The sequence below is a fragment of the Notolepis coatsorum genome (assembly GCF_963971535.1).
Source record: "Notolepis coatsorum genome assembly, chromosome: 13".
NCBI classification, from domain to species: Eukaryota; Metazoa; Chordata; class Actinopteri; order Aulopiformes; family Paralepididae; genus Notolepis; species Notolepis coatsorum.
In genome coordinates, this window is record NC_140177.1 from 101,282,967 (window position 1) to 101,308,506 (window position 25,540).

The 25,540-nt window shown below is 45.3% G+C and overlaps 1 protein-coding gene across 1 annotated transcript in view; it reads left to right on the top strand.

Moving 5' to 3' along the window:
- Positions 1–25,540, top strand: part of tgs1 (trimethylguanosine synthase 1) — a 136,966-nt gene that overhangs the window by 58,184 nt on the left and 53,242 nt on the right. The window contains exon 6 of the mRNA XM_084326798.1: positions 12,850–12,976. Coding sequence (XP_084182924.1) covers positions 12,850–12,976 — 127 coding nt within the window. The remainder of the gene's footprint in view (positions 1–12,849; positions 12,977–25,540) is intronic.

The window sequence follows — 25,540 nt, forward strand, 5'->3', positions numbered from 1 at the left end:
AAGCTGAAGTAAAGGAGCTAAAGTCCTTAGTTGCTGCAGTGGCGACTAGGCCAGACCGAGGCAGGCAAGATACTGCAGAGAACATGGCTCTCAATGTAGCCACACCCAGTGAGCTTCGTCCTGACTCCGAGTTAGCGGCATTGAGGAAACAGATGAAGCGACTCCAAAACAAAGTCGACCAAAGAGTGACTCCCAGAGAAACTGCGGCTGCAGTCTCGACGTTGGACGTGTCAAGACCTGTCTCCAGCTATCCCCGAAGATCGCCAAAGGGTGCAGAGGAGAAATTCTGCTACCAGTGTGGCGAGGGTGGTCATTTTGCAGGGAAGTGTCAAAACCCTGAGAACCAGGCTAAGGTTATCAAGAGACTAATTCATGCCCTGAGAGTAGCAAAAGACCAGCAGCAGACCCATGGTAACAAGAACTGTGACGTGAAAAAGAGTGCAGTTACCTTACAGAGTCCATCTATCCCTGAGGGTTTGGTAGGGCCACCTAGCCTTGTAAAGTTGAAGGTTAGTGGACAACCTTGCACCGCCCTGTTAGACAGCGGCTCCCAGGTGACTATAATTTTTGCACCCTGGTATCAGAAGTACTTATCTCATGTCCCAATCCAGCCTGTCTCTGGGCTAGCCCTCTGGGGTCTAAGTGAATCCAATATGAGTTACCCCTACCTTGGCTATGTAGTCGTAGATGTAGAGTATCCAGCAGAGGTGGTAGGTACCAGTCAGACTATGACAGTCCTTGCACTCATCTGCCCGAGCCCTAAGACTGTAGACCAGACATCTGTCATTGTAGGGACCAATGCTAGTCATGTAAGACAATTGGTGAAGCAGTGCAGAGACGGTGGGATTGATGTGACTTCGACCTTAGGCGTCCAAGCTTGTGCTGTAGGAGACCAGGCTACTTTGAAGCGCTCAGATGAGATGGTGGAGGGAGAAGATAGAGTAGGCTCAGTGCGGTGGAAAGGACCAGGTCCGTTGACTCTACCCCCTGGTGGTGATGTGCAGGCTGTGTGCAAAGTTGAGCTAACACAGGCAGTAGGCCAGGAGATCCTAATGCTAGACGCCTCACCAATAGCCCCTCTCCCTGCTGGTGTGTCACTGCAGCCCATGGTAGTGTGTAGCCAGGCCATGGACAGCAACAGTTTCAGAGTCCTACTCAAAAATGACTCTCTGAGAGAAACAAGGATAGCAGTGGGAACGGTGATTGGGTATCTGCACCTGGTGGATTCAGTCACTGTCATCCCACCCAAAGAGACAACCTCATCAGAGTTTGATGAGAGCAGAATCAACTTCGGAGACTCGCCTATCTCAGAAGAGTGGAAATCCCGTCTTCGCCAAAAACTGTCGCAAAGATCTCATGTCTTCTCCATGGAAGAGTGGGATGTCGGACTAGCTAAAGGGGTAGAACACCAGATCCGTCTCTCTGATCCTCGCCCATTCCGTGAGCGTTCACGACGACTGGCACCTGCAGACATTGAGGACGTGCGAAAGCACCTACAAGAGCTCCTGCAAGCCGGGATCATAAGAGAGTCTCGGAGCCCCTATGCCTCACCAATCGTGGTTGTGAGGAAGAAAAATGGAACAGTCAGGATGTGCATCGATTACAGGTTGCTCAACAGTCGTACCATCCCAGACCAATACACAACCCCTTGCATTGATGATGCACTGAATGCCCTGACAGGAAGTCAATGGTTCTCCGTCCTCGATTTGCGAAGCGGCTATTACCAGATCGCCATGTCGGAGGAAGACAGAGAGAAGGCGGCGTTCATCTGCCCATTAGGGTTCTACGAGTTTGAGAGGATGCCACAGGGCATAAGTGGAGCCCCAGCAACCTTTCAGCGGTTAATGGAGAGAGCAGTAGGTGACATGAACTTACTCCAGGTGTTGGTGTACCTTGACGACCTGATTGTCTTCGGGAGGTCTCTAGAGGAGCACGAAGAAAGGCTGCTCAAGGTCCTGGATCGCCTCGGAGAAGTCGGACTGAAACTCTCCATAGACAAGTGTCAAATCTGCCTGCCGAGAGTGAAATACCTGGGTCACATTGTGTCCGCCGAGGGTGTCGAACCTGACCCGGAAAAGATAGAAGTGGTTACCAACTGGACTCGCCCGACGAACCTGAAGACCTTGCAATCCTTCTTAGGGTTCTGTGGCTACTATCGGCGTTTCATAGCCAATTTCGCTGCCATTGTGCGACCACTGACGGAGCTGACAAAGGGTTATGCACCCACGCAGAAGAGCAGAAAGAACGCCCACGATAGGAGTAAGGCGTACATCAAAGAGTCAGAGCCTTTTGGAGAACGATGGGATCAGCCTTGCACAGATGCGTTTCACCAGATCATACAATGTCTGACGCATGCACCTGTGTTGGCATTTGCAAACCCCCAAAAGCCTTACATCCTACATGTTGACGCTAGCTTGAAGGGACTTGGAGCAGTGCTCTACCAAGAGTACACAGAGGGCCTGCGACCAGTGGCTTTCGCAAGCAGAAAACTGAGTGCATCTGAGCAGAACTATCCAATCCACCAGTTGGAGTTCTTGGCGCTAAAGTGGTCTGTAGTAGACAAATTGCATGATTATCTCTACGGAGCCAGATTCACAGTACGTACGGATAACAATCCCCTTACCTACGTGCTCACCACAGCAAAGCTCAGTGCAGTAGGGCATCGATGGCTGGCTGCCCTGTCCACCTATGAATTTGATGTACAGTACCGCCCGGGCCGACACCATATAGATGCAGACCTACTGTCCCGGATCATGCCTGAGGAAGAAACCCGTAATGAATGGGTGACTCTATCACAGACTGGAGTAAAGGCCATCGGCCAGCGAATCTCTATCCCTGAGACTCACGGCTGCCCACAGAGGTGTGTCGACCAGTTGGGAGCTTCCCCTCAGTGCATCCCAGACATCTATGCGTTTCCAACCCACTTGGAATCCGAGTCGTTGAGACAGATGTCAAAGCAAGAGCTTAAGAGAGCTCAGGAAAAGGATGTCGATATAGAACCTCCATTTATGTAGCCCCTTTTACCCCAGTTGACTTAGAGGGCAGGGCCCTAGGTTCGTAACACCTAGCTCTTACTAATCTAATAATACAAATATACGAATATCTGTTTGGGATATAACATCAATACCTTTGAAATAGAAATTATCAAGCCAGACACTTAACTTTAAATATAAAAATAATCTGTATTGAACATAGTGTTATATATTACATACACCGTGTGTATATATATACACATTACCGAAATAAAGAAAATGTTAGTTAGTTAATAAATAGAGTATTGTCTCTCAAAGGCACCGTGTGCTCAATATCAAAAAAGGAAAACAAAATAACAGAGCTGTTACTCTGTACTCAGGTTCAAACTCAAAGGCACCATGTGCTCAATATCAAAAAAGGAAATATAAATGAAAACCTATATCCAAAATGGCATTAATGATACAGCTAATTACAAATGAAATATCCTGTACAATAATACAATATACTAATATACCTAAGCCGGCATCTAATAAACAAAAACAAACAAACAAAAACCCCCGTTGCAGGCCTGATTGATGGGAAACTCACAATCCCATTTAATCTTCAGCTCTAACGAGCCAAAGTACTCACGGTCCGGAGTCAGTGTTCAGGTGGGGGGAATGGAGAAAGTGGAGATTGAGTACGATGCAATGTGAAGTCCTGGTGGGCCTCCCACGCTGCCAGAGGAAGTCTGTACAGGCCTTGGTAGCACAGACTGCTATCTGGTTCCCGAAATCTGTACAGGCCCTGGTAGCACAGACCGCTTATCCTGTTCTCGAAGTCTGTACAGGCCCTGGTAGCACAGACCGCTTATCCTGTTCTCGAATGTAGTGGGTTTCCGGGTTAGCTATCCGGGGCCTGCTACTGTTTACCTAGCTTAGCCAGCTAGCCTCAACACCCAGTCCAATGTGGAGCAATTGATTAGGCATGCCTATCTAACATGCACAATTCCCCGACATCACATATAATGTTCAGCGTGTGTTCTAGGCCAGAACACTTGATAACACTATACTGGATACAACTTAGCAATGGTGTGTCAAACATTTGCACACTCTTCCACCTGCTTCTCTCACCCTCTCACTTTCTGGTCTCGAGAGCTCAATCACCACACCTGGTTAAACCCAGTCCCATCAACCCTGACCTTTTTCCTGATTGGCCAAGCCACAGTTCCCAGTTCACATAGACAGGAGTTCTACATATTACCCATACATGAAATAATGGTATATGTAGAACATATTACCCAGAGGTAAATAAGATATACAAAATACAAAATAATAACATATATTTAACATATATTATATTAACAGGATAACCACTAGGTTAATATTACCAGGGTTAGTTAATATTACCAGGGTTACACACAGCACGCACCAGCAGAGGGCAGGGCAGTCTGTCTTTCCCTCTCTCAGTCAGAGCAGAGCACAGCTGAGCAGGTGTCAGGTGACGCAACGCGCATGTTCCGTCGGGTCTTTCATCTTGCATGTGTTAATCTGCACGATAAATAAAGACTTATTCTTCTATAGAATGCGGTTATGGACCGTTTATTAACCATGGGCCCACTTCCAGACATTGGATGATTGAGGAATCGGGAAACGGAGCGTTTTTCTAACGTTTTGAAATTGATTTGTGCATGAATGTGGACTCAGGGACACGTTGTTTGGGTACCGCCCGGTAAGTAAGTTATGTTATGGTTAAGCGATTGGAAGATGAATGTATGAGATATGAATGCTGGTGGTAGTGTATGTTTGGTAAAGCGTTCCAGTTCGACTGTGTGTGTGCGTATTGGCTTCGCGATTCACTACATTGCAGGGCTGTACAGTGCGATGATATCGTCGCGAATTGCCCCTTTAATTGGCCGTTGCGATTGGTAAATATTATCTGGGGGCGGGCTTGCGAGTAGTGCTTTCAAGCCTTGGATTCGCATTTCACTCCTAAATTATCCAAGGCGTGTGATGACGCGATGCCGTCACTCAGGCGAGCTGAGCAGTGAGCACTCAGCAGGTATGATCAGCGGGAACAATCGACTGAGCACTCACTCTGATAGACTGGCTGATTTAGCTATGAAGAAAAGTAACGTTAGTATTGCTTCATATTTTCGACGCGCGACCTCCTATAGTGAGCCGAACTGAACTGAACTCAGACACACGGAGAGAGCTGCGGCGTCTCCGTGTGGCTGTTGTAAACACTAGTCTCTAGTGGGACACTGGGACCTCGGTGAGCCTGCCAGCCGGCTAGCTACTGATAGCTATCAACAAATGCTCCAGTAAGTCTAGTAGTGCATGATAGCTTGCGTTAGCTTACTGTTCAAAACGAAACGTCCCATTAAACTAAATAGTTCAGATAGCTCCGTCCTGATATCAATGTCTTATAACACTGAGTCGATGCGTATTCGAGCTGAGGGCACGCTGAATAGTCAATAGGGACCAGCTGCAGCGCCGGATAATCCTGGCCGTAGCTGGAGGCTACAGTATAGGGCCCAGCTGCAGCTCCGGAGAATCCTGGCCGTAGCTGGAGGCTACTCAGTACACACAGACAGTGGAGCTGGTTGCATATAGCGAGCATTTAGACTTGTTGCGTGGTGGCGATGTCTCGCAGATAATACAACTACAAGTATGATTATATAATATATATATTTTATTAAAAAAAAATTATATAAAATAATTTTTTTTCTTTTTTTTTAATCAAAAACAATCGATATAAATAATAGTAAAATTGTTATTTAAAAATGTGCCCCTAAAAAATATTTTTTGCCCCTAAATTTCTCATTTAGGGGCAAATGTGCCCCTAGTGAAAAAGCTTAGCGTACAGCCCTGCATTGGTTTAATGGCTTAACACTTTGATCGCCATGGTTAAATTCATAATTTACCATCCCTCGCCATCTCTATTTGTCTATGGAGAAGTTCCCCTTCTTTGCAGGGCTATAACTTTTTAAATTGTATTGCTAAATTGACATTATTATGGCCCATTCAATGTCTTATATCTATTGTTCAGGGTGTAGCAACGTTATACTTTTTCATTCACATATTCATACTAAAATACGGTCTAAAGTATAAGTATGTTTTTATCGTTTTCTGCAGCTTTCTCCAGAACGTGATTTATAGCTCCAAATGCATTATATTGATGATGAAATACAGTTTGATAGCAATCGGCGCGAGATAAAAAAATGACAACTGGACGTGGTTCTAGAAGTTACTACGTATCATCTGATGTTGACCGGATGGGCGGGGGGTTGTTTATAATTCCGTGGGCAACGTTATATCATTCATCTAGTGTGGGTGATATGATCATCAGAGCAGTTAGTAAAGAACACGTTGGAAAATAACGCTGGATCTTACCGTATCTTCCTTGCGCCGTTGGGCGATGAGCGTGGAGCAGAGATATTCCTATTATGGGATGTCGAAATACCCGATCCATCTCCAGGTTGTATAATAGTATATACGTCCAAATCATGTTGTTTGTCGAGTTATTTGCACCGATCGGTGTTCACTGTGTCAAGATGGAGTCCTGCTAATGATACCGAGTGCCCGGACGAAATATGGATGAGCACCACTTCATCCACATGACTTCCTGTTGGGCGATCTGCCGATCGGCCACCAGATGGCACTCTTGAACCATTGGAGAGTTGAGTGGAGCTCAGCAGTATATCTCAGGTCCCCGGAGGAGAAATATGATTTCGATCACAGATTTTTGAAATATTGATATCAAAGACGTGTTACGGCATCTTCGGCAGAATGAGCATGGCGGGCAATGACGAGTTTCGGCATTTCCGGCGATTAAAGTGTTAAGCTGGGTTTTGATTATTATTAATGCAGAATACATTTTGTGCGTCTGTGTAGTTGTGTACTACTGTCGTGAGTTTGTGAGTCATATTGCTCTAATGTCAGCCTCCGTTATACGCTCCGTATGACTCGTTTCATATCTGCGTGTATCGAATGTGCGCGCTGGTTTGTTTGCAGAGCGTTTGTTTACACTTGGTAACACGGGTCGCTAAGGATTGTAGGCTCGCGGTTGAAGAGAGTGCACTTTTAGGTTGAAAGAACGGCCCTAATGTCAACGTGTTTCAATATAAGCGTTATGTATGGTGATAACGAGTATATTGTTAACTTAACTTAGCATCATGGAGGCCCAGGCCGTTAGCTACAAGCTACACACACACACACACACCCCTACATGTGACCCCCCCCTACATGTGACCCCCCCCCCCCCCCCCCCTACATGTGACCCCCCCCTACATGTGCCCCCCCATACATGTGCCCCCCCCCCCCCCTACATGTGACCCCCCCCCCCCCCCTACATGTACCCCCCCCCCCTACATGTGACCCCCCCTACATGTGACCCCCCCCTACATGTGACCCCCCCCCTCCCATCTCCTGTATCTTGTCTCATCAGGGCAGAGAAAGTGCTGACGAGACAAAACAGAGCAGAGCTGATTGAGATCAATGAAGATACACTGTTATCTCACACACACACACACACACACACACATTCTGTACACACACACATACTGTACACACACATACTGTACACACACATACTGTAAACACACATACTGTACACACACATACTGTACACACATACTGTACACACATACTGTACACACATACATACTGTACACACATATATACTGTACACACATACTGTACACACATACTGTACACACATACTGTACACAAATACAGTACACACACATACATGCAGTACACACAAATATTGTACAAACACTTTGAAGATAGAAAAAATTTAAATACTTGTTCTAGAACTGTATTTTTTGCACTTGTTTGTTAAGTTACTGGGAATACCCTTTCCTTGTTTTTGCTCATTTTAACAGACAAAACACAACACATTCTAGTAATTCTGGTTTACACCTAACCCTTATTATTGCTGTTATGATTTCCAAAAATAAAATCTCACCAATCTTTAGTAAAATAGGAGATTTAAGTGTTTATCTGGAATTGTGAGGATAGGTATTCGCGGTAACCTGGGATCAATATGTGAAACGTAATTATCTCCTCAAATAATTGGCCACAAAAGACGAAACTCATTTTGGTTGTTCATTGGGGTGCCAAGATCATGCCCAAAACATATCATGCATCTGCCATGAAAATTAAGCCTTTTTTGTTTGTCATCAATTGAAGGCCATGAACTATGTTGACTCATATCCCTCTACCCGTATTTTTCCTTCAGATTCAGCTAAATTTGAATTCTCTTGAGATAACTCAGGGAGGACTATGGTATTATGTTACATGATGATGATATCCCTACAAAACAACCAAAACATTTGAATTCTCCCTTAAATTGGAGGAGATAGTGAATTGGTATTCCCGGTAACTTAGGTAAACTTTAGAGGTCCGCCATCCCTCATTACATGATTTTTTTTTTTTAAAGGTGAATTATTTGGCATCTATAACAATCATTCTTGACATGAGAAAATATTTTAATGTTGTTCGTATAACGTCCTGGGCAGCGTTTCCGTTAGCCGGTAATTACCGGTATTTGTCCGGCAAAATCTCTTGAAGTCCGACATATTTAATTTCTCCGGTCTTAATGTCCGGTGAAAATTATTCCCTGAGTCTAAGCACAATTTGATTATTTGAATTGTATTAAAATAGGCTAAAATTAAATAGCCTATGCGATGAACGAAACGATCATTACATTTGTTTCCTCGTTGCTTCTAATAATGACAACGACGTTGTCAGCGAGAGCTTTAAAAACGTAGGTCTCGGTTCGCTTCATCGGACCAAACGCGAACCAAATATAGGAAGTGATTATTATTACCACTGCTCGCAGCACTCACTGCAAAACAAGCACACTGCATCTAATCTCTCTATCTATCTATCTATCTCTCTATCTATCTATCTATCTATCTATCTATCTATCTATGTCTGTGCATCTTGGGAAGAAGGAAGAAAAAACGCGGCTTATTATTATTACCGAGGCGCGCGGCTTATTATATTATTAAAACGGCTACTTGTGGGCACTCATAAAAACACCGTGGTCTACAAGTTGTTTAGCGAGAGGATGGTGGTAATAATGTGCTTCAATAGAACAATGGATCAATGCCATGTCAAAACTCGGCTCCGCTGATCTGGGCTCCGCAGTACACACACAGACACACACACACACGCGCGCGCGCACACACAGGATCGCAGCCACACACACATTTCCACTGTCCAATAGACAAGCGCCCTTTTCGACCGCGTGACATTGAGGTGGAGAGAGTAGTCACGCAAACCACGATAATGTTGCCGTGTCTCTGCTTTCTCAGTTCTTCGCTTGATATAATTAATACAAATGTCCAATATAACGGAATTCGTTAGCTCATAAAAATGTGATTATAACAGACTGCTGTTTAGTGTCGGACGGACTGCCACATACGCGGTCTATTTTATTTCAAGTCAGCAGCAGCACGGAGTATCGAGGGACTTATTTTATTTGGAATATATTAATGACTGTATACGCAAAAGTAGCCTAGTTTTAAGTAATAATATTATAAATCTACATGCCTTGAGGATGACATGAGCCTGCCTATCAATTGTTTTAAAGCTCAATAAACTATGACCGGAATTAATCTCATTTGTCCGGTAGTTGAAATCTTGCAGGTCACGGAGACCGGCAACAATTTTTTCTAACGGAAACCCTGGTCCTGGGTTATATGGCTTAGAAATGGGGCAGGTTACCGGAAATACATGCGTTACCCATATAGAGAGAGAGATTTCTCCGGAGCTATGCTCGGACTCGGAGCATTTATTAACGTTACATTTTCAACAAGATTGCGGCTAATTAAACACTTCATGGAAAACGGGGTAACGTTATGTCGAGTTCATACGTGTACTAGTGTAGTATGAACTCGACTTAACGTTACTCCGTTTCCATGAAGTAATTATAAAGGTGGCCAGCTAGCTAGCATAAGCTAACGGAGGAACGACTAGCTAACGTTAGCTAATAGCTGTATCGTTGGCACTGCTCTGTAACAACGCTTGCAAATGGGCATCGTGCCATCTTTAGCTTTTCCTTCATCGTTTACTTTAAACCCGAAGTACTTCCAAACAGCACTTCTGCTGTTTTCTTTATCCACAAGCACAAGTTGCGGAGGCTCTGCACTTGCCATTTTCGGAGCTAAAATCTTTGTTGACAAACTGTGAGGTCTGTGAGGGGGAGGGCTGCAGCAGCGTGTGTCTTTTGGTCTCTGAGGGGGAGGAGGAGGAGGAGGGGCAAGCGTGCTCTGCAACAGCGTGTGTCTGTCTGTCAACAACTTGCGGTAGAAACACTGAGCAAGCCAGCTGGTATCGATACTGCAGAAAGTATCGATATTTCGGGAAATGAGTATTGAAACCGTTTTAAATATTCAGAATCGATATGTATCGATTTTTCGATATTTTTGACAACACTAGTACATGGTATACCTTTGATTTGGAAGTATTTGGAGTTTCAGGCGAGCAACCAGAACGATTTGGGCATAATGTATAACGCGTTATATCTGGCGATCTTTGAAAAAATACTGGATTATTTTGGAAAGGGGCGATGTTTAGCATGGAATAGCGCACAAACTACAGTATGTAGAAATTAACTCGTTAGTCAGTCTTGGACTATGAATAGGCTTAGGCGGTACAATTTTTTTCATACCGTCATACCTTGCTGGTATTATGATGGTATGACCTTCATTTTCATCTGCGGGGGGGGGAGCTAACAATATACTCGTTATCACCATACATAACGCTTATATTGAAACACGTTGACATTAGGGCCGTTCTTTCAACCTAAAAGTGCACTTTCTTCAACCTCTAAATTCCTTAGCAACCCGTGTTACCAAGTAAACAAATCACAGAACGATAGCCATGTTAGTTAGCCAGCGCCAGCCAGGTACCAACACTAGCTCCCAGAACGATAGCCAGTTAGTTAGCCAGCACCAGCCAGGTACTAACGCTAGCTCCCAGAACGATAGCCAGTTAGTTAGCCAGCACCAGCCAGGTACTAACGCTAGCTCCCAGAACGATAGCCAGTTAGTTAGCCAGCACCAGCCTAGTACTAACGTTAGCTCCCAGAACAATAGCCAGTTAGCCAGCACCAGCCAGGTACTAGGGCTGCACGATTTTGGGAAATAATCGAATTGCGATTTTTCTGACAGATATTGCGATTGCAATTCAATTTGCGATTATAAGAATTTTTTTAAGCAGCCCCACAGAGGTTTATTGTAAAATGCGGCTTGCATCTGGCCTACGCGGTGGGTCTTTTCGGGACACCGAGCCTGAAAATATTTCTTTTTACCTGGGAATCGATACCGGTACCCAACGGTACCTTTTTTTCTGTACTTTACTCTCCCTCTCTGAAGTCTAAACTTCACAACACACAATCTAAAACCCCTTACCTCCCAAACCGATATTTTATCTCAATGGGACTTCCTGGTTAAACAAATAAAAAAAATTGTTAAAAAAAAAGATTTTTTTTTGCGATTTGATAATTGCATCATTCCAAATCGCAATTTCGATTAAAAATCGATTAATCGTGCAGCCCTACCAGGTACCAACGTTAGCTCCCAGAACGATAGCCAGTTAGCCAGCACCAGCCTAGTACTAACGTTAGCTCCCAGAACGATAGCCAGTTAGCCAGCACCAGCCTAGTACTAATGTTAGCTCCCAGAACGATAGCCAGTTAGCCAGCACCAGCCTAGTACTAACGCTAGCTCCCAGAACAATAGCCAGTTAGCCAGCACCAGCCTAGTACTAATGTTAGCTCCCAGAACGATAGCCAGTTAGCCAGCACCAGCCTAGTATTAACGCTAGGTCCCAGAACGATAGCCAGTTAGCCAGCACCAGCCTAGTACTAACGCTAGCTCCCAGAACGATAGCCAGTTAGCCAGCACCAGCTTAGTACTAACGTTAGCTCCCAGAACGATAGCCACGTAACCCTCTGCTGGCGCGTGCTGTGCACTACAATCAACTCCGTGTCAGTGTAATAGCAGTCTGTGACGTCACGGTATTGAGAATCATACCGGCGGGATTTCGAAATATCCTGGTATACCGTAATACCGTCATTACCGCCCAAGCCTAACTATGAACAATGCCTGTCAAATGAGCCATACTATTGTCTCCATGGCTATAATACAGAACACACGATGCGACAAACATTGCGAAAATGGTCAATAAAAATGGTCAATAACGCTGGCGCCATTGAGTAAAGATGGGAATGAGTTAAACACACCAGGAAAGGAACCGAGGGAACCGCATCGGGCTTCAGCTGATTAGTGGTCTTCTGGACAAACCTCCCACCCTCAACAACATAATCCGAGGCAATGAAGTGTTCGCTGCAGATCTTCATTCCCTGTCCAACAGGCTGATCGCGCCGCCTGAGTGCAGCCAGCCTGAGCCAACGTGCCAACAACACTGTTTTTTCCACTGGTAGAAATTAACCAACTTTCCTCTCTCTTTCACACGGTAAAATTAGTTTGAACAGCCAGGAGCAATACAAAAAGAACCACCGCGGTCCCGTTGTTTGGTAGGCAACATTTGACTGACCCGACAGTCCATGTTTACTATGCAGCTAACCAGCAGTGTATACACCAAACCAACACCGTGACGTCAGCAACAAAATGGCACCGCCCATGGTGAAAACAGGGAAATTATATTTGATTTTTCAGACAAATAAGCAGGATTTCACATTTTATTATAGGACCCTGTCGTACACAAGGTACACAACAAACAAACTAGGATCACATTGTTCACTGCTTCATCTCCCCTTTAAGGAATCGTTCTAGTTTCTTCAGGGGTCCCCACTTTAGGTCCCGGCGCTCAGGGTGGTGAAAGCCTGTTGTAATCACATGCTGGTACTGTTGTCCTATAGATTCCAAGCGAGGCACTGGAGGCCTGGACAGCCAGAATGGCTCTGGAGATAAGAGAGTGACTAATGATGAAGACGACAATGAGGATAAGGAGCCCCCAGGAGGAGGAAGGGCCAAAGTGAAGAGGAGGCAAGTTCTTTGTGGTTTATAACCTATTATATACCCTCTATACATTTACATTTAGTCATTTAGCTGACGCTTTTATCCAAAGCGACTTACAAGTTCTGTATGACAAGTCATCAGGAAGGGTACAACTCTATCAGCTCAGTAACAACAATGTTCATCAAAGTGTTGCGTGTTACAGTGTAGGTTAGTTTATTAGGACAAGTGCATGACAGTAAGGTTAGTTAGGGTTAGATTTTATTTATTTTTTATTTATTTTTTCTTCTTTCTTGCCCTATATTCATTGTTGTATATTATCAATATATAATTTGACAATAAAGGTATTTTAACCCATTCTCTGCCGGGCATTGTACCCATCATTGTACCCTCTCTGCCAGCACTATAAGTCTATGGAGATGTTCACCTTCTTTGCAGGGCTATAACTTTTTAAATTGTATTGCTAAATTGACATTACTATGGCCCATTCAACATCAATTATCTATCGTTCAAGATGTAGGAACGTTTTACTTTTTCATTCACACATTCATACTAAAATACCGTCTAGAGTATAAATATGTTTTTATCGTTTTCTGCAGTATTTCATAGAACCAACCTAGATTTACCATGAAGGACTGGTTCTAACCGAACCATTCGTTATACAAGTATCACAGAGACGTCTCAAAGGTACTCACAGTTGCACGAGGGTTTCGCACAGACATACGGGATGGTTTGAAATCTCGGCGTTACTAATACATTTTTTTTATATTTTTTATAAACTGCTCAAAACGGCATTATTTCCGGCGTTGGGTGCATGATGCACATGCGCTGTGATCACACCAGGCAGCCAACGCCGGAAATGATGCCATTTTGAGCCGTTTATAAAAAATATAAAAAATGTTTATTAGCAACGCCGAGCTTTCAAACCATCCTGTATCTCTGTTCGAAACCCTCGTGCAACTGTGAGTACCTTTGACATTTCTCTGTGATACTTGTATAACGAACGGTTCGGTTAGAACCAGTCCTTCATGGTAAATCTATGTTGGTTTCCTATTGAGGAGCAAGTGACTGTGGATTCACTCGGTGCATCAGTCACGAAAGGGGCTAACAATCTCCGGATTCTGAAACTAAATATAGCGAGTCCTTATCACAAACTATATATATACTAATTACAACAAGACATTCATTAATTGCATTGTACTGTTCACATGTGGTGCCGTCGTCGCATATATAAGTAAGGATAGTTTGAATGACAATTAAGCACCAAGTCCACCGAAGTTATTATTACTTCAAAGCGCTACTGCCTATATGGATAAAACAAGGTGTAATAATGATGTTTTAGGTGGTGGTAGTTTCTCTGTTAGGACATTATAGCTGAAATATATAGCCTAGCTAGCCTATAGTCGGTCTGATATATATTAGAGAAATAGTAAAGTAATATTCGCCAAACAATCTGACGGGCCAGATATTATTACGGCCCGCCACAGTCTGAGCATGCGTAGTGAGCTGTGGTGTCATCGTTTATCTAGACTATGCGTTTACAGTGGCTGCACGGATCCACTGAACGGATATTTTGGAAAATCGTTTAAGAAAATCTCCATTTATGTCTCTGAAAACACCCTTTACGTGTGGATGAAAGGCCCAATCGTGGAATAAAATGTGCGTTTGGCAAAAGATCCAGATACGTGGGGACATGGCCTGAATTTGAGGGTATTTACATCCAAATCAGGTTAACGGTGTAGGGATTGCAACAATTTCTATATGTACCTCCCCCCTTTTAAGGCACCAAAGGTAATTGGACAATTGGCTGCTCAGCTGTTCCATGACCAGGTGTGTGTTATTCCCTCATTATTCCATTTACAAGGAGCCGATAAAAGGTCTAGAGTTCATTTCAAGTGTTGTATTTGCATCCTGGAATCTGTTGCTGTCAACTCTCAATATGAGTTTCAAGTTTCTTTAATAGTTGTCATACAGAAGTACAGAATACTTTTATACAAAATGCTTCTTACTGTTTCGCTCCAGAGACTGTGTTAGACAAGATAAGTATGAAATAAAATAGTATAGCATGTAAAATAGAAGTAAAAATAGAGGTCACAGTGTTCAGTATAGACATATGTACAATGTTCGATGCAGAATAGAAGTAACTGAGTTACCATACAATATACAATATACTATGCAATGTACTAATATACAATACTATATAGTGCAGAGCAGAAATGGGATGAGGTACAATTTAGGTACAATTTACAGTAAGGTGTACGAGTTGTAGTGCAAATCCTTTACCAATAAATATAAAGTGTAAAGTGTGTTTAGGTGTTCTAAAGTGTGTAAAGTGGGTGCTGCAGTGAGTTGTTTGTTTAAAGTGAGTGTGTGTGGATGTGTGTGCTGTGTGCATTTGATGGTTGTTGCATAGTGTTTATTGTTCGTTGAGCAGCATGATGGCCTGGGGATAGAAGCTTCTTCTGAGTCTTTCTGTGCTCGCCTTAAGACTCCGGTATCGCTTGCCTGACCGCAGCAGTTCAAAGAGGCAGTTGTTCGGGTGGCTGGAGTCCTTGATGATTATCTTAGCCTTCCCCCTGCACCGCTTGTTGTAAATGTTCTGGAGGGTGGGAAGCCCCCCTCCAATTGTGCGTTCGGCTGAACGTGTCACTCTTTGTAGTCTGCTACGGTCTTGTGCAGTGCTATTCCCAAACCAGGAGGTGATGTTGCCAGTCAGGATGCTCTCGATTGTACATGAGTAGAAGTTCCTAAGGATCTTCTGACTGACTTGGAACTTCCTTAGGCGCCTGAGGAAGTAGAGGCGTTGTCGTGCCTTCTTCACAACACTGTCAATGTGTGTGGTCCATGTCAAGTCCTCGGATATGTGGGCTCCGAGGTACTTGAAACTGTTCACTCTCTCAACCGGTGCCCCGTCGATGCTGAGGGGGCTGTAGTCCTTGACCCCCGACCTCCTGAAGTCCACAATCATCTCTTTTGTTTTGCTGACGTTCAGGGAGAGGCAGTTCTCCTGACACCACTGTGACAGATTCTCTACCTCTTCCAGGTAGGCCCTCTCGTCGTTGGCAGAGATCAGGCCCACCACTACTGTGTCATCAGCAAATTTGATGATTGTGTTGTTGTTCCGCTGTGCCACGCAGTCATGTGTGTACAGGGAGTAGAGGAGGGGGTTCAGAACACAGCCCTGGGGGGCCCCTATGTTGAGCGTGATGGATGAGGAGGTGCAGTTGCCTGCTCTTACCACCTGGGGTCTGCCCGTCAGGAAGTCCAAGACCCACTGGCAGAGGTCATAGTTCAAGCCCAGGTCCCTGAGCTTGGCTATGAGTTTGGAGGGGACTATGGTATTGAATGCTGAGCTGTAGTCAATGAACAGCATTCTCACATAGTTCCCCTGCCTCTTGTCCAGGTGTGATGCTGCTGTGTGCAGCACATGGGCTATGGCATCCTCCGTGGATCTGTTAGGGCGGTATGCAAATTGCAGGGGGTCCAGGTTGATGGGGAGGGAGGAACAGATGTAGCCCTTCACTAGCTTCTCAAAGCACTTCATGGCTATTGAGGTGAGGGCTACAGGGCGGTAGTCGTTGAGGCAAGCGGGCGTAGATTTTTTGGGTACAGGGATGATGGTGGACTTCTTCAGACAGGTGGGGATGACAGCCTATTCTAAGGACAGGTTAAAGATGTCAGTGAATACCGGGGCCAGTTGGTCGGCACAGACTTTTAGGACGCGGCCGGGGATGCCGTCCGGTCCTGCTGCCTTCCTGATATTCACTTTTTTAAAGAAGGATGTCGCTGCTCCGACCGGCTGCCTTTCTGATCGCTCCGTCGAGACTGTGCTTACTTTTGTTACTTTTTATAGTTTTAAGAGTTTTATTTGCACCAACTGTTGGTGCATTATATGTGTATGACCGTCAGTCAATCATTGACATTGGATGAAGGAAAACTTACCGTTTGGATTGCTCTCTGGATCGGATTGCTGAACAACAGCAGTGGCCCGCCGAGATCCTTTGTTGTGGCCATGGCAAGGAGAAGGCGCGACGGCGAGGAAGAAGAGCTCGGGTCCGAAATAGATTGAGGTCCAAACGACACAGAACCACATTGCCCAGCATATTGTTGGCCAATGTGCAATCGATAGGAAATAAACTGGACGACATCAGAGCACGGATCCAATTCCAGAGGGACATTCGGGACTGCAACGTCCTCTGTTTCACAGAAACTTGGCTGTCTCCAGACGTCCCTAATCATGCAATAGAACCGGCAGACCACTTCTTCGTTCTCCGCAAGGACCGGACGGCAGAAGAGTCCCAAAAGACGAAAGGAGGCGGCATTGCTTTCATGGTAAACAAGGAGTGGTGCGATATAGGCAACGCAAAGGAATTGTCTAACCACTGCTCCCCAGACCTGGAGTATATCACCATCAAATGCCGACCCTTCTTTCTCCCGAGGGAGTTAACGTCCATCATCATGATCGGAGTGTACATCCCACCACACGTGAACACTGGGGCCGCACTTTCAAAGCTACACGATGAGGTAAACAAACTCCAGACAGCTAATGTTGACGCTGCCATTTTGGTTCTGGGCGATTTCAACAGCGCGCGTCTTAAAAAGGTGTTGCCGAATTTCTATCAGCATGTGACCTTTCCCACCAGAGGCGAGAACATATTAGACCATGTATACTCGCAATTTAAGAATGGGTACAAGTCACAGGCTCTTAGTCCATTCGGTAAATCGGACCACGCCGCCATCTTTCTTTTGCCAAAGTATAAACAAAGTCTCAAGCGAACGCCGGTAGTATCGCGAGAGGTTAAGCGTTGGACTGTGACGTCAGAGGAGACACTCCAAGCTGCACTTGAATGCACAGACTGGAGTGTATTCCGTGATAACACAGCCAATATTAACGAATACACTGAAACGGTGCTTGACTTTGTCTGTACTCTGGTAGAAGATACAATCCCCTCTACCACAATTAGAATCTACCCAAATCAAAAGCCTTGGGTAGATAAATCTGTCCGTGAGGCTCTGAAAGTGCGCACCTCAGCCTACAACACCGGGCTGGTGACAGGCAACATGGAAGAACACAAGACGGCAAGATACAACGTCAGGAGAGCAGTAATAGAGGCAAAACGGCGTTACAGGGATAAAGTTGAACTTCAGTTTGAACAGGCTGACTCTAGAGGTATGTTGCAGGGCCTCAGAACAATGACAGATTACAAAGGCACCTCCCTCAAACTGAACAGTGACATCTCCTTAGCAAATGATCTTAATACCTTCTATGCGAGGTTTGAGGCTGTGAATACAGTAACAACACCAGCCTACAAGCCACGGCAATGGGGGGGGGGGGGGGGGGGGGGGGGGGGTCTGCTGATGGAGACTCAGTGTTCAGGGTAACAGAGCATGAGGTGAGGCGGACCTATCAGTGAAGCAAACCATCATTAGGCTGAAAATATTATGGGGGGGTGTCGGGAGAACCCAAGAGCAGAACAGAAGGCACAGGAGAATGAGGCGATTTAGGGTATTTCATGTGAAACCCAGAGAATGACGAGGAAGGCAGGTAGTCAATTGTTGGAGTGCGAGAATACAGGCAGGTGATGTGTGTCCATGCGGTCCCAGGATAGTGCAGGCTGGTGAGGTCCAAAGGTGGGGGTGCAGGCCGGAGGTGTGCGATCCTACACACAGGAGAACAAGGGTACGTTTGATGCAAAGCATACAGAATATAACAAGGAGTAACACAGAATTGGCAGGGGTGCAGGCCTCTTATCCTGGCTCCGTAATGGTTCTCAGGTGTGTAGGCCGGCCCAGGTAGGGAGGCTGAGGGTGAAGCGGGAACATGGAGAGACCCATATAAGGTAGCGGGGACCTACTAATAGACAGGGGAGAGAAAGGCCCTGGCTGTGGCTGTAACAGAAAAACCAGAACAAACCCATTAGAGAGATGGCAAAAACATTAGGTGTGGCCAAATCAACTGTTTGGTACATTCCTAAAAAAGAACACACTGGTGAGTTCAGCAACACCAAAAGACCCAGAAGACCACAACAACTGTGGTGGATGACAGAAGAATTGTTTCCCTGGTGAAGAAAAACCCTTCACAACAGTTGGCCAGATCAAGAACACTCTCCAGGAGGTACAGTAGGCGTATCGTCACAGTCAACAAGACTTCACCAGAGTGTTCACCACAAGATTTAAACCATTGGTGAACCTCAAAAACAGGAAGACCTGATTTAGAATTTGCCAAAAGACATCTAATAAAGCCTGTACAGTGAAGCATGGTGGTGGTAGTGTTACTGGCTGACGAAAGCAGCAGGATGAATTCTGAAGTGTTTCTGGCAATATTATCTGCTGATATTCAGCCAAATGCTTCAGAGCTTTTTAAGGCAAAGAAGTGGAATGTTGGTGATGTCTATGGGTTTCAGATTTGCAACTAAGGCTACGTTTAGACGGAGAGAGTCTGAACAGAAACCGCAAAAGTCGTCTTGCGGTTTCACTTTTAATTTTGCGCTTAGACTAGTGTTTTGGGGTGGAATTCTCCGTGCAGACGAGGCTGTAACGACGGAGCCCCGCTGTCACACGATTGGCGCATATGTCACATGACGTGCTGTGAAGACCCGCCCTACTCTGCCTCTGATTCGCAGACTGTGGATGGGGAATGTGATTGGACCAAAGCAGAGTCACTCACAGACAGTGGGTCCAGTCACGCCGCGGGACAGATTCTTGTGTATTTAACCCTTTCACTGCCACACGACAGCCGGTTGTGTGATAGTAAAGGGTTAACCTTCTGTCGTGTGGCAGTGAAAGGGTTAAAAGTACTGCCAATGTAGCCTTCAGGTGATCGCCATGGATAGAATCAGACATGCTTTGTTTACGCTTGGCTACTGGCGCATGCCTGTGATGTAAGCAGTACGCGTGACCAGAGCCGTGACAACCCTTTCGTCATCGTTTTATGCGGTTTGACAGTTTAGATGAGAGCGCAAAGGTCTATAGTTTCTAGGAATTCCACCCTGGAAGGTAGTCTCACTTTTTTGCGGTTTCACCCCGTAAAAACGCCGTTTCCGTATAAACAAAAGGCACATCCGAAAAAATATTTTTGCGGATTCACCTGCTAGCGTTTCCGTCTAAACGGGGCCTAAGTGTGTAAAGTGTACAATTACTTTTAGTCCCTTTTAAAAAAGGAGGGGCACCTGATTTGGATGTAATGTGTATGCATGTGAATGAATGTTGGTGGTGGTCGGAGGGGCCGTAGGCGATGATTATTCGCCACGCTTCCGTGAGTCTGCCTCAGGGCAGCTCTGGCTGCAATTGTAGCTTACCACCACCGGTATGACTGTGTATGAATGAATAATGGACTCTGTGAAGCGCTCTGGGTCTCATGAAGAGCGCTATATAAATCCAAGTCATTATTATTATTATTATTATTATTATTAAAAACCCTCAAATCAGAGATAAAAAATGTTGCTATATATTTTACTACTTTGTATTTCTAATGTATTATAACGTTTTTGAATCTCAATGGGCAATGGGACTTCAAGTGTAAATTGACATTAAAAACAGGACGGCCACCACATTATCAGGCAGATAAAATTACATTAAAAGTACATGATGTGTGATGATGTACATGTAAACACTTCTCTCCTCACCCTGCATGCCTCACTCTCCTCACCCTGCATGCCATTGCCTCACTCTCCTCACCCTGCATGCCTCACTCTCCTCACCCTGCATGCCTCACTCTCCTCACCCTGCATGCCTCACTCTCCTCACCCTGCATGCCTCACTCTCCTCACCCTGCATGCCTCACTCTCCTCACCCTGCATGCCTCACCCCCCTCACCCTGCATGCCTCACTCTCCTCAGCCTGCATGCCTCACTTTCCTCACCCTGCATGCCTCACTCTCCTCACCCTGCATGCCTCACCCTCCTCACCCTGCATGCCTCACTCTCCTCACCCTGCATGCCTCACCCTCCTCACCCTGCATGCCTCACTCTCCTCACCATGCATGCCTCACTATCCTCACCCTGCATGCCTCACCCTCCTCACCCTGCATGCCTCACTCTCCTCACCCTGCATGCCTCACTCTCCTCACCCTGCATGCCTCACTCTCCTCACCCTGCATGCCTCACTCTCCTCACCATGCATGCCTCACTCTCCTCACCCTACATGCCTCACCCTTCTCACCCTGCATGCCTCACTCTCCTCACCCTGCATGCCTCACTCTCCTCACCCTGCATGCCTCACCCTCCTCACCCTGCATGCCTCACTCTCCTCACCCTGCATGCCTCACTCTCCTCACCCTGCATGTCTCACTCTCATCACCCTGCATGCCTCACTCTCCTCACCCTGCATGCCTCACTCTCCTCACCCTGCATGCCTCACTCTCCTCACCCTGCATGCCTCACCCTCCTCACCCTGCATGCCTCACCCTCTTCACCCTGCATGCCTCACTCTCCTCACCCTGCATGTCTCACTCTCCTCACCCTGCATGCCTCACTCCTCACCCTGCATGCCTCACTCTCCTCACCCTGCATGCCTCACTCTCCTCACCCTGCATGCCTCACCCTCTTCACCCTGCATGCCTCACTCTCCTCACCCTGCATGCCTCACTCTCCTCACCCTGCATGCCTCACCCTCTTCACCCTGCATGCCTCACCCTCTTCACTAGGGATGCACCGAATGGGAAATTCTTGGCCGAAACCGATACCGAAAATAGGAAACAGTTGGCCGAAAACCGAAAGCCAAAAGGCCGAAAATGATTCATAGAATAGATTTTTTTTACCAATGTTGTTCAGCTACCTGATTATGGAAAAATATATGATTATGACAAAACTTAACTTAAATAATAAATAATCACTATTATGGGTCTTTTTGTATCACAAATCTGGTATGTCATAAATGTATAGATGTAGCAGTACTGTCTATCTGTATGTCATGTATGTCATATATGTCCTAATGAATTGAAAATGGGGGACCCTGATGTAAACAAGACGAAAGTCTTTCTCTGGTCTACATCCCCTTAACAATTGTGTGTATTGAGCTGTACTGTATTGTACCCATTCTGCAATCTGTTAATAAAGTTTTCAATCAATCAATCAGAGAGAGAGGCGGACATCTGTGCTCTACTGAGCGCACCTTTCTAGTCCCCAGATGACTTTGGCACAGTAGACGCGCGACAGACAGCGTCAATGTGAGAAACACAATCCCTCCCCCTCTCGCTCTGAATAATATGCATATTAGATCACTCCGTGATTAACCGCAACGGGCATATAGTAAATAAGGATAAAGTATGTTAAAGACTCATTTATTGGACTCGTTGCGCGCGGAGTTTACATAGAAACAGCGCGACTCCCGAGGAGATGCATTGCTCCCGAGTCCCAAGAGGAGGACGCAGGACTGAAGAGCTCACAGCGCGCATGTAATGAATCCGCGTTTTGATGACATCATCACAACAACATGCGTTAGGTTACAGGTTGCTTCTCAGGGCTGTACACTGCGATGATATCGTCGCGAATTGCCCCTTTAATTGGCCGTTGCGATTGGTAAATATTATCTGGGGGCGGGCTTGCGAGTAGTGCTTTCAAGCCTTGGATTCGCATTTCACTCCTAAATTATCCAAGGCGTGTGATGACGCGATGACGTCACTCACGCGAGCTGAGCAGTGAGCACTCAGCAGGTATGATCAGCGGGAACAATCGACTGAGCACTCACTCTGATAGACTGGCTGATCTGACTCTGATTTAGCTATGAAGAAAAGTAAAGTTAGTATTGCTTCATATTTTCGACGCGTTGTTCGACCTCCTATAGTGAGCCGAACTGAACTGAACTCAAACTCAGCGGCGTCTGCTCCTCCTCCAGCCCTCTCGCACCCGTGGCTGTTGTAAACACTGGGACAGGGTTCCCACGGTACCTGGAAAACATGGGATTCATTTTTTCATTTTCCAGGTATGGAAAGAGAAACAGTTGTCCTGGAAAATTTTATTGGATGATGTGTAATAAAATTTAACTATTGAGCACAGAATTAACATGAGTTTATAAAAACCCTTTACATGTGAACAGCTTTTACTGTAGATAGAAATGGATGATCCCATGTTGTATATTGGATGTTGGAATTTGATGCAGGCAACTTGGTGAGCCAAGGGAGCCTTGGCATCTACAGTGAAACTTCTTATGCAAGTTTATCCTCAAATGTAAGTAGCTGTGTTTTAACTGTGTGGTAAACCTGGGTTTATCAACGTTAGTTAGTAAGCAGTGCAATCTTTCAGCAGTCAGTCTGGAATTAATGTATGCATTCAAAAGTGCTGAATAAATGTTTTATGGGCCCATAATAGTGATTATTAATATTATTTAAAGGGGAACTATCTTATAAATGGCCGTTTTCAGTGTTTAGCATTGTTTCCTAGCTATGTGGACTTACAGGGATGAAGAAGGGACTTGATATTCACAGGTGTTTACATTTTTATTTTGTTTCTATTTTATTTTATTTTATACATATATAGTTTTTGTTTTTTGTTTTGCATATATATGTATATATATTTTTTTTCTTTTCTTTTCTTTTCTTTTTTATGTTTAAAATAGTACACTCATTTGAGTAGTGGAAAAGGGGTAGGATTAAATAAGTGTATACTTCTTCCTACTCCTTTTCGAACATGCAGATTGAGTTGTTTTTCTTTTTTGTTATTGTTTGTTGTATTCATTGCATGTTCGAAATAAAGACTTCAAATCAAATCAAATCAAAAAATATTAATATGATCTATGTCTCTAATTCTCATATTGGCGCATTCTTCCAATTCTCCTCTCACAATATTCACCCTCACTGAACTGAGTCATCTGAAAATGTGCTGATTTGTGATGTCAGAGAGACTCAGCTGCATCTTGAGACTCACACACTCAGCACAGTTACCATTGTGGTTGGAGCCCAGGCTCAAAACGGCTTAAGATCTTGCAGTAGAAAAATGCTGTTTTTGAGTACTTGATTAGAAATACAAAACAATGAAAAAAAAAAAAAAAAAATTACAGAGGTGTTCCATAAACTCACAGGAATTGTGTAAAAGTGCCCAAATAGTGAAAGAAATAGTAAAAATAGTTCCCCTTTAAGTTAAGTTTTGCCATAATCATGTCTTTTGCCATAATCGGGTAGCTGGGGGAAAAAATACATTATATATATATTTATATTAATCATTTTCGGCCTTTCGGCATTCGGTTTTCGGCCAACTGTTTCCTATTTTCAGTATCAGTTTTGGCCAAGAATTTCCCTTCGGTGCATCGGAAACCCATTGGGGGGTGCGTCAGCTAGGTCGGGAGGTGACAGGGGGTGCACGGCCAAAAAAGTTTGGGAACCGCTGCTATAGATCATCACTTAATATGGTACCTGGAAAATCAGGAGGTAGTATGGAAAAAAAATTCAAGGCAAGCGTGGGAACCCTGTGGGACCTCGGTGAGCCTGCCAGCCGGCTAGCTACTGATAGCTATCAACAAATGCTCCAGTAAGTCTACATTTACATTTTACATTTAGTCATTTAGCTGACGCTTTTATCCAAAGCGACTTACAAGTTCTGTACGACAAGCCATCAGGAAGGGCACAACTCTATCAGCTGAGCAACAATGTTCATCAAAGTGTTGAGTGCTACAGTGTAGGTTAGTTTATTAGGACAAGTGCATGACAGTACGGTTAGTTAGGGTTAGATTTTTTTTATTGTTTTTTTTTTTTTTTTCAGATAATGGTTGAAGAAGTGCGTCTTTAGTCGACGGCGAAAGATTGGACGTGATTCGGCTGTCCTAACTGGGGTGGGTAGTTCATTCCACCATTGTGGGGCAAGGACTGAGAATAGGCGACTTCTCTTTGATGACCCTCCCGGAGCTTGGATAGGAGTAGGTCTGAGGCGGCCAGAAGATGCAGAGCGTAGGGGTCTTGAGGGTGTGTAGTTAGAGACCATTGACCGGAGGTAGGCGGGAGCGGTTCCCTTTGCCGCACGGTATGCTAGGTCGAGGGCCTTGAAGCGGATTCGTGCAGCAATGGGGAGCCAGTGCAGGTCCCTAAGAAGTGGGGTGACATGGGCCGACTTCGGTAGGTTTGAGATCAGGCGGGCTGCTGCGTTCTGAATGAGTTGAAGAGGCTTAGTGGCAGTGGCCGGGAGGCCAGCGAGCAGTGCATTGCAGTAGTCGAGGCGGGAGATGATTGGACGAGGAGTTGGGTGGCTTCTTTTGTCAGGAAGGGGCGTATCCTTCTGACGTTGCTCAGGAGGAATCGGCAGGTTCTGGTCGTCGCTGCGATGTGAGCAGAGAAGTTCAACTGGTCGTCGAGGACAACACCAAGGTTCTTGGCGGTCGGGGACGCAGTCACAGCTGCATTCTCAACTGTGATTGAAAGGTCGGTTAGGGGGGAGGATTTGGCCGGCAGGTGGAGCAATTCTGTTTTGCTTAGGTTCAGTTTGAGGTGGTTGGACGTCATCCAGGCTGAGATGTCGGACAGACAGGCCGAGATCCGCTCAGAGACGTGGATATCTGAGGGAGGGAAGGAGAGGAAGAGTTGAGTATCGTCGGCATAACAATGGTAGGAGAAGCCATGAGACGTGATAATGTTACCCAGTGATTTAGTGTAGAGGGAGAAGAGAAGGG